This window comes from Camellia sinensis, chromosome 7, assembly GCF_055761805.1.
Source record: "Camellia sinensis isolate YWXY chromosome 7, ASM5576180v1, whole genome shotgun sequence".
Classification (NCBI taxonomy): Eukaryota; Viridiplantae; Streptophyta; class Magnoliopsida; order Ericales; family Theaceae; genus Camellia; species Camellia sinensis.
Genome location: NC_138967.1, coordinates 55,506,265 through 55,516,880, shown reverse-complemented (window position 1 = coordinate 55,516,880; position 10,616 = coordinate 55,506,265). Strand labels below are relative to the sequence as shown.

The 10,616-nt window shown below is 31.7% G+C and overlaps 1 protein-coding gene across 2 annotated transcripts; it reads right to left on the bottom strand.

Annotated features, from left to right (window-relative positions):
• Positions 1-617: 617 nt before the first annotated feature.
• LOC145795106 (ASI1-immunoprecipitated protein 1-like) lies at positions 618-5,104 on the bottom strand. Of its 2 annotated transcripts, none has more exons than XM_082877966.1 (3): positions 5,006-5,104; positions 1,787-2,248; positions 618-1,039 (listed from the first exon to the last, which is right to left on the bottom strand). In XM_082877966.1, the coding sequence occupies exons 2-3, from the start codon at positions 2,228-2,230 to the stop codon at positions 893-895; spliced, it is 591 nt and encodes a 196-aa protein (XP_082734092.1). In that variant the 5' UTR covers positions 2,231-2,248; positions 5,006-5,104; the 3' UTR covers positions 618-892. The 2 variants fall into 2 exon arrangements, with proteins under 2 accessions (XP_082734092.1, XP_082734093.1); XM_082877967.1 differs by having other exon boundaries at positions 1,787-2,240; positions 5,006-5,090.
• Positions 5,105-10,616: the final 5,512 nt, after the last annotated feature.

Genomic DNA, 10,616 nt, shown 5'->3' with positions numbered 1-10,616 from the left:
GCGAATTTTGACTGTTAGACTGAAATTTCACTATTTTTATTTTAAAGAAAGTGAAATTTTCAATTGAGGGATAAAACTTGCAAAATCAAGAGAATACAAAAACTAATACCTCGTTTAAGGCTAAAACCTCCAATTCATGCCCCAAAAATGGTAACTTCTAAAGGTTTCTCTATTGTAAAACCAAAAATGTGTTCTAATTGAAAATTTTCTCTGTTTTCATTTTGGCATGAAAGAAAAAAGAAAAAAATTCCAAATATACTTTTTTGAAAAAAACAAAAATCAAATACCGACTATGCAAAATACTCATTCAAATGCAAAACAATTACCTCACAATAAAACTATGAACAACTTATAATCAGCAGGACTATGCAAAATACTCATTCAAATGCAAAACAATTACCTCACAATAAAACTATGAACAACTTATAATCAGCAGGTCTCAAAAGCAATACAATGATTTACACCAAATTAAGGACGCCATCACAATGCAGGGACAATAGTTCCAATGGAAAGTATTGTTGTTAAGAAGTCACTCTGTTTCTTTATGAATGAATTGTTAAATAACTGAAGTTGTTAACATGCTTTCTTCTGTTCAAGCTGGAGAAAAAAAATCAATGTGAAATGATCGAAAATAGCTTCCATTCAAGTCTTCAAGAAAAGAGTTTCAACAACCTTCCACCACCATTGCCGTACACTCGCCTTTCAAAACAACCCAACTGTCTCAACTACAGAAAACTAACTCCAATCGAGAACTAGACAAAGAACACAAGCAAACTAGGTAATTAACCAAACCATTAACCATGTCAGAACTGACTAAACAACACAAGTTTACTGTTCCTTAGTTCAAACAATAAAAAACTGATAAAAACTTATCAGGAAACCTGTCAAGAATTCACAATGATTTCATGTTATAATGGCGTGCCAAGCGATTTGCACTTCCATCATTTAGAACACCCTCTATCAGCTCGTACTTCTCATAATTCGCCTTCAGAGTCTCCGCCTGTTGGTTTGCAAGCTTCTCTTCCTGTGCTAGTTGAACCTGAGACAAAAAAATACTAAATAATTAAATACAAGAAATAAAAATCACAGGTTACTTTTTTTTTTTGGGTAAATTACACTTCTTTTTTTTTTTTATAACTCGGTATCCGGCCCATTGAACCGATAAATCTAAAGGACCAATCCAACTGTCCACTTGCGGGGGTCCCGATTAAACCAAGGGCTTCGCCCTGTATAGACCGACCCCAATAAATTTATTTGCACCTAGGACGTTTTCAACCTGAGATTTTGGAGGAAGCACACTCCCGGCCCCAAGCCTTGACCACGGGGCCAACCCCTTGAGGTTAGTTAAATTACACTTTCGATCTAAGTTTGATTTTACTCGATATTGTTTGAACAATTTGGTCCCTATACTTTCAGCCTAGTTTCAATTTGGTCCTTCTATTTAAATTGGACGTTGAAATTGGCAATTTTGTTACATGTCACTCTTCTAAGATGTACATGTAGAAGAAATTGACAGTCATTTGGATGGAATGATCAAATTGAAACTGCCCTTAAAGTGTAGGGACCAAATTGTTCAAATTCAAACAATCAGGACCAAAGTGAAATTTTAGTCAAATTATAGGTGGTGAAAAGTGTAATTTATCCTTTTCTTTTTAGACAGCAACATAGCAAATTGTATTGTGAAAGTGGCAGGGAGGCACAACCCACAGACAACCAAACAAAAAGGAAAAAAAAAAAAACAGAAAATAAGATACACAGTGGATATTAAAGATATGCTAGAATTCACCTTGAGCACAAATGAAGATTCTGCTGCATGTTTCCTGGTCAGAAGCTTAAGTTCCTTCGCCACTTTAAAATCAGGGTCTTGTGGGTCCAACCAACGGAATTTTATCTTTCTCCCAGGCTTTCTTGGGTGGTCATCAAACATCTCCATTTCAGCAGCACGAGCCCGGACAGGCCTTGGCATCCCAGACATCATGAATGGGAAATTACCCATCTCCGACACAATTTGTTTGGCCTGCTTTGAATTTTCCATCTCCACCAAAGCACAGCGTGGTATGCTCCTTGGCTCTGTGTAATTTGGAATGAACTGAACTTTCTCAACATTCCCAAATTGATTGAGTGCTGTTCTCAGCACAGCTTCAGTGACCTGAGGTGAGAGGTTGTCAATGTAAACATTCCTCCTAACCTTCTCCTCGAATGCAGCATACTCTACTTCCTCTGAATCCATGACGAAGTAACTGTAGGACTGAGTCAGAAACAGGTCTCAGTATAACCACTTAAAAGATTTACATCATTATCCACTTACAATGAGACACGTAAAAGATTGAACAACACACATTTGTATGCTGCTGTGAGTGAACATATGACAAAGCAATACACTAATAGAAGCATGAGAAATGCATATCGTCCAAAGTTAATAGAATCTCCGCCATTTCAACAACCAAAAATTAAAATAAAATAAAATAAAAAAATTATGAACCTTGACTCTATTCCCCAATCTAATTACTTACCACTGCACAGACATCACATAGGGTGGAAGAACACCATATGGACCGGTGAGACTGGAGTCAAGACATCCACACAAAGCTTTATTTCAGTAAATGATTTAATCTAATTTCATAGATCACTCATCAGGGTGTGATGGAGATGATTAATGCTAGCCAACCCACACTCGATGTTATTTATATGAGATAGAGATCTTTGCCATTCACAAGCCACTGAGATAACTGATTGTATAAGCTATCTTTCTACGCCTGTATATTTTCAGTTATTTCTCCATACATTCAATTTTTTAACTTTCTTCTAAAAAATAATGCTTTGAAGAGTTTTCCAAAAAGGTGGGGAATTGCATTCTGTACCATATCTTACTTTGTATATTTTATGGTTAAAAGTTCTGTATTTGGTCTCTAGCATCAACACAGCGGTTTATCTCTCATTCAATTCTATTATATCATCTCTTCATTGACACTCCTATGTGACAATGAACAACATGCCATCCAACATTTCAAAGCTATGGTTAAGTTGCTTTGTTCTAGTTAGTTTAGTTAGAATTTTGTCTGAGTTCCACAAACTAATATTTGCCTCCTAAGATACATGCTTGCAGTATTTGGATGCAGTATCTTTTATTATGAATATAATTCTTTGACTGATAGTCGTTGTTTATTAGTTTTTGGTTTATGGGAACCATGTTACTGTGACGTTTTAGTAAATTCATTTCAAAATTCCAATACAGATAGGCCAAAGTAAAAACAAACTTGTTTTCAGGGGTTATTCCCTCCTTTTTTGGTAAGTAAGATTTCATAATGAACAAATATGCATATGAAGTACTGATCAGGGAGACTACGCACTTGTACCAAAACAAACCTAACAGCTAAAGGAAATGTTTCAACAATCAGTTTTTGAAAGACTTCACTGGTTGTTTTGGGAACATCAAGTTTTAGCCAAAAAGCCACTACAAAAAAGCTAACTCTTCTCTCTACTTTTTTGCATGTCTTTTCGTAAAAAATAAAAAAACACTAAAAAGGCCAATTCCCAAAACAACGAATTTTGTTCAAAACCCAACATACAATCAATATAACAGAATGAAGGCACTTAAACACCAAGCTCACTAGGTACCATTAAATATCTAAAGAGATTGCAGTACATTACTAAACACACACACACACACACAGAGACACAGAGCTGATCTCATGGGAGGAAGAGATGAGACGTCCGGCCATTTCACCAACATTGATCAAATGCATTGTTGATTCAGCAATGGTTTTTTTTTTTTTTTTTTTTGAACTATTGATTCAGCAATGGTTGGCAAGTGGTTTTTTTGCAGATCTTTTTTAGAACCAAGAAGAATGGGTGCATATGAAAGACTTGGCAACTATTGACAATGGGTTTTGAATCAAATCATGAAGAACAGATGCATAGGGGAAAAAGAGGTATGAAACTGTTGTTAACAACTCCGCCGGTCCCAAGCCCGGAATAAGGAAGAGGGTTGTGTGTTAGGTAGCCGACAGCCAACACGTAAAAATAGAAGCTCGGATCTCTTATGACAATGAATCCTACTTTGAATAAAATGGCCTTTGATAGGGCCGCTTGGAGACAAAGAATTCATGTAGTCAACCTCATTTGATGGGACTTAAAGCTTGGTTTGGTTTGGTTTGGTTTGGTTTGGTTATCCAAACCGCACATCAATAAATGAAAAATGTTTGGGATAACTAATTTGGCATCCCTAATGACATGGAATAGACCATATGAAAGGGTGGGCCCACACTCCGCTCTCTGTCTCTCTTTATTCTCTCTCTTATGTCATTAAGGGTAGATTAGAGATGCTATATTGGTGAGATGTAGCATGGTTGTAAATAAATTCTATGAGCGCTTCGGCATGAAATAAAATCTACACATCTTCAAAATGAGGGAAACACCAAAAAAAATTGTATTAGAAACAGCATTAGATTGAATTAAATTCCATCAAAATGACATATAAAGGAAAAAGAAAAAGCACACATAGTTTATTTAACCCGAAAGAAAAAGTATCATCAACACATAAAATGTCATTACAATCCATCAAATCATCATCTAACAATTTGGTTTCTCATCTGGGTGGTGAGTCTCACTGTTTTTCAAATACAGTGAATTCTACACATAAACATTGACTTTTATTACGTGAATAACAGTAGGAAATGAAAAATAAAAACAAATTAATTAGGGGATAAATAGCATTTCTATTCTTTTTTGTTATTTGTTTTTTGTAGGTACAGTTGTTGATAATGTGATATGTGGGCTAGACAATTGTAGTTGTTTCTAGAAGTTGAAGAACAAAGATATGTGTCTTCCTCAATAGAGCATAAGTAGGGTGTTTTTTTTTTTTTTTTTTTTCTCTGTTGAACCAAATAGCTCAAACCAGAGTGGTTTTTTTCCTGATCACGAAATCAAATAAAAGAATGTTCGCCCAAGAAGAAGGAGAGAGAGAGAGAGAGAGAGAAGAGAGAGATGGTGGCAATGGCACTACCTGAAAAGGAATTCGCGAATCCTTCGGGCTTTGGCTCTCCTCCTCCTCCTCCTCCTCCTTTCGCTCTCTCTCTCTCTCTGTCTCGGAAGAGGCGGTTTCAAGTTTCTGAAAAGTTCATCAATTTTAATGATTAAAATTTGTAACTTTTTCTATGAATTTATAAATATTTTATAAAAACATCACTTATTTACAATTTTTCTTTTTTTGTAAAAAAACTTTTATTGATGAAATCATATAAACTATATAATTTTACACCTTCACGAGATTTAAAAAAAGAAAATGATATTTTTAACATAATTATATATTTTTAATATTTCAATTACTAAAATATATATTTATTCTTTATTTAATTAAGTATTTATCCACTATATATATTAGTTTTGATTACTTTAATTATATTAAAATAATGTTAGCATAATTATGTAAAAATGTGGAATTAACTGTAATACTCCAAGCCTTGGGGAAGTGAGTGCAATTTACCCATACTATTTAGCCTTCATTTGAAGGGGGAAAAAAAAAAAAAATAGAGCTTGGCATTTTTTCATATTTTAGCCTGACCAAAAAAGTTTCGTTTTGAAGAACTTTTAATTTTTTTTTTATATAATTTTGTGAGAAATAAAATAAAATAATTATATTTTAGATGTAACATTTTATATTATTAACTTTTTAAGATATTTTATTTTTTAGTGTGCTATTAGCCTATGTATTATCCATATTCTCTACTATTGGAATTAAATTCAAACTCTTGTTTTTTTGACTTTGTTCGGAAAATAGGTTGATTTTTTAGTTTTTTAACTTTTGTTTAGTAATTTAATATTTTAGTTTAAAAATCAAAAAGTTACTAAAGAATAAAAAAGTCAATAACCTATACCAAACAGTTAAAATTTTCTTTTTTTCTTTACTTTTTGCACATCTTTTTATAAAAAGTCAAAAATAATTTCAAACATATTAATTTTTTTTATCTCATATATTTTAATCAAAAAGTTAAAAAGTTATTAGAATAGCATGTCTTAAAAGAGGCTGTCTAGCCTAAAAAATTTGTTTGGGTTGGATTTTTTGACTTTTATAAGAGAAAAAGTGAAATGATTATAGTTTGGATGTGACATTTTATCTTATTAATTTTTTAGCCTATTTTATTTTTTTGTGACTAAATTAACCCCCAACCTTAAAGAAGCCTCATGCCAAACGAGGGCTTTTATTTTTTAGAATATAAATCAAACTCTTAATTGATCTCCACTATTCACCACACCGCCTCACAAACATGAGAAGTTATTTGATAGTTTAAGAGCATTACTTCATACCATTCATGTTTAAACAAGTGTCTAATTGTTTCTTCAAAAGAGACAAAAACAAGTAATGAGACCTACTGTTTCAACCACTAATATTCTGATTGGGGCACCACCTAGATTTTGCCCATGGGGCAATGAATAATTTCTCCAGAAGAAGCATCATATCTCTTGAAAAGTGGAACCACTCAAGACCATCTCTAACATTTATTCATATTTTTATCAAATTTAAATTTGATGAAAATTTAGTGAAAATGGTGTCCCAATCCTCTCATCAAAGTGATATTAATAAAAGGAAACGGCAGACTTTTCATCAAAATGAAGGAGCGTTTAACATTTTATCAATTTTTGAAATTGACCTTTGGTGGACGACTGGGTGGATGGGTAGACAACTAAATCTTGATCAAGATTTACTATACGCTAGACGAAAACTATTCAGCATACTTGGTTATCATTTTTTAAAAATACTTTTCAGAAAATTCTATTTTTTTATTTTTCGTATTTTTTTGTTTTTACTGAATTTTTTTAATATTTTGAGCAATTTTTTTAATTTTTAGACATACCTAACATAAATATACCTAAAAAGTAAAAAAAAATTGAAAAAAATCTTTTAAAAATTCACTAAATACCAAAAATACGAGAATTCAGTACATTTTTTTGTATTTTTATGTATTTATTAATTTTTAAAAATATTTTTTCACAAATTTTTTACTTTTTAGATACATCTAAGTAAGGTACATCTAAAAAAGTAAAAAAAATATTTAAAATTTTAAAAATATTCACTAAAAACAACAAAACACAAAAACTAAAAAACTCAGTTTTCAAAAAATTTAATTCAAAAAATTCAAACCAAAACACTGATTGGAGTGCATCATCATATCATATCAAAATTTTGATCATATTCGGTGGATGTAGCATTGCTGAAGATAGAGGTGTAACTCGGACAAGTTCAGACAGATTAAAAAAGTTGTTCAAGTTCAATTTAAATTGTGTTGAAAACTATCTAAACCTGTTTAAGCTTGTATTATAATATGAGGTCATCTATCCAAGCCTAACTCGAGTTAGACTCGAATTGATTAAATTGTCTAAATTGCATATAAATTTGAGGATTTTTGTTTGTTTGTTTGTTTGAACAACTAAGTTAATTAATTTGTTAAAATTAAACTCTATTTACATTTTTCTTTTATAAAAAGCAAATAATTTATGTAATGTGAGAGATAAAAACTGAAGAACCTATGTACCGCTATGATGGTCTTTATAATTTCTGAGTGAAAAAATAAAAAAATGGAAGATTTAAAAACTGTCATAAAAACTTGTTTGATAATTTTTTTTGTTTATAAATGGTTGTCTCAATTTGTAAATTTGAGAAAAAAACATAAATTTAAAAAATGAGTTTACGTTGGTTTTTAAACAAAAAATTTAAAATTTGACCAACAAATTTTTTTAATTAATTTTTTTTTTCAAATTATTTTTTTTCCAATTAATTTTTTTTTTTCAATGAATTTTTTTTTTCAACTAATACTAACCGAGGGGGCAATTGGTAATGCTATTTTAAATCTTGGGGAGGGGATTGTAATTTCTACAATGTGAGGAGTGTCAATGTAATTTACCCAGTGAGGACAAAATTGATATTTAGAAAAGTTAAATTGCTGGAGAAAGCAATCTGTATTGAAACTTTAAACCTTAAGGAGGGAGATGTAATTTTCAAGAGGTGAGGGGGGAACTGTAATAAACATACACTTCAGGGGGTGTCAATGTAATTTACCCTGTGTTTATAATATATATTCAATATGATCTAATGATTTACTTTAATATCATTCAGTGACTAATAATTTATGTTTACATTTAATATTTATTTATATATATATATATATATATATATATTATTTGGGTTTTGAGTTGCTCAAATTATTTAGTGTCTTTGTCCAAATTTACTCTAATTTAATTCAAACTTCAAAAAATATTTTATTCAAGTCATAAAAAAGTCCGAGTTCAATTCTCAAAGTTACACCAATAATGTAAGGTTTTAATAAAAAATTTTAACTATTACATCGAGGGCTATTTGGCTAACCAATACAACTCCATCCACTATAAAGTGATCCTGCCCTCCATGTATGTATGGAGTCTACTCATGTATGTGTTAGATTTGTGAGGGTCTTATGGAGGTCTTGCAGGGATAGAGATCTTAATCATTTCTCTTTTTCTTTGAAAAATGTTTGGGACCCCTTTTAGGAATAACCCTCACACTCCCAAAGTGATCCTTGCCCACCATGCATGTGTGAGACCATAAAAATAAGTCCATAATATATCTCAAATTAAGGCACAACAGTGACACTTAATCCATTGGCCAACACTTTGTAGACACACCCAATCAATTAAAGCCCCTTCACATTCCCTTTTTCTCACTCTACCCCAACCCAACCCAACCCAACCCAACCCAATTTCCCTAGGCTAGTCAATATAAATTGTTAACGCATAATGTTTCAGACCCCCACTGGGGTGACCCCAGGACTCCTAGTGGGGTCTGATTGGCCACAAATTTTTTTTTTTTTTCAATAACCAACCTCGCGTGTGTGTAGAGAGTGGTGGTGGTGGGGAAACTGGGGGTACCAATCACAGTTGATTGTTAACCCCATCCCCTTTCTCTTCCCTTTCCCACCCTAACCGAACCCAACCCAACGCTATCCAATTTCCTTGGGTTAGTCAATATAAATTGTTAGCAGATATAAATAGATGCCAAGGTTGTTGAAAATTAAAGTTTAAACTATAAAAATTAGAAACACATTTTAATTTCATAAAAGGTTAAATCTTGGGGTTTTTTTGCAATTTTCCTATAAAAAAATTGAGGGAAATTATAAAAAAAGAAAAATCTCAGAGTTTGACCCTTTTAACAAAATAAATCTTGAGTTTTTAATTTTATCAATTTAAATCCTAAACTTTTAATTTGTTTTCAATTTATACCATTTTCTTATTTTCATTACGTAAAACTGACCAAAAAATAGTATTTTAGACATTAAATTTAATGGAAAATGGTATTTTGGACATTTTATGTACACTTACATTGAGTTTAATGACTAAAATATATATATATATATATATTTTATTATCAAATTTACTTATTGGAAATAGGGTAAGAGTTTAGATTGAAAATAAAAAAAATAAAAATAAAAATTAAGATTTAAACTGACAAAATAAAAGACTAAATGTTTATTTTGTTACAAGAGTCAAACTTTAGATTTTTTTTTTTTTTTTTTGGCAGGGGGGTTAATTTTCCCAAAAAAATTGACAATCATGCCATATATGAGCAGGCTCTGTAAGATCGTAGAAGTTCCAACCAATAAGAATTCCAATAAACCTACAAAAATGATAAAGGCCCAACAAAAGTTACTTGTTTTTTGAGTTTTCTTTGTAAGTTCTATCCATATATGTTTAGATCACCAACTCATACTTGATTGCATTTGATTGGAATGGAAAAACCCACATGAATGTGGCGTTCCTATTATTATTGAATTAAAACTTCAATCATGACATTCTTTCTCACTGTACATCTCGAAATGCTTTCACATCTTGTTAACTCGAAATGGCTTGAGAGAGAAAATGTTCATTTTTTTAGAGTACTCCCCGAAATAGATTCAGTGGAGATAGGGTGGGGCTTATAGCTCAAAAGATTCGAATATATGGTTACCTAATACCAATCAAGCAGCTTTAATGTTAGATCATGTAATAGTCATCTTGATAAGAAATTCTCTGCATGATAAAATGGGGAACACAAGCGCTAAGGGCTATAGCTCAATTGGGTAGGGCACCTCATTTACATGCGTGCCAGAGTTCTTTTAGGGGAGTCCATCATGCAAACCAAACATGAAACTTAGTTTCAGTTGGCTCCATTATAGTGAATTTTGACTATTAGACAGTGAAATTTCACTATTTTTATTTTAAAGAAAGTAAAATTTTCAATTCAGGGATAAAACTTGCAAAATCAAGAGAATACAAATACTATACCCAATTTAAGGCAGCAAAATTCCAAATATACTTTTTTGAAATGAAAAATCAATTACCGACTATGCAAAATACTCATTCAAATGCAAAACATTCACCTCACAATAAAACTATGAACAACTTATACTCAGCAGGTCTCAAAAGCATTACAATGATTTACACCTAATTAAAGACACCATCACAATGCAGGGACAATAGTTCCAATGGAAAGTATTGTTGTTAAGAAATCACTCTGTTTCTTCATGAATCATGAATGAATTGTTAAATAACTGAAGTTGTTAACATGCTTTTTTCTCTTCATGCTGGAGAAAAAAATCAACATGCAA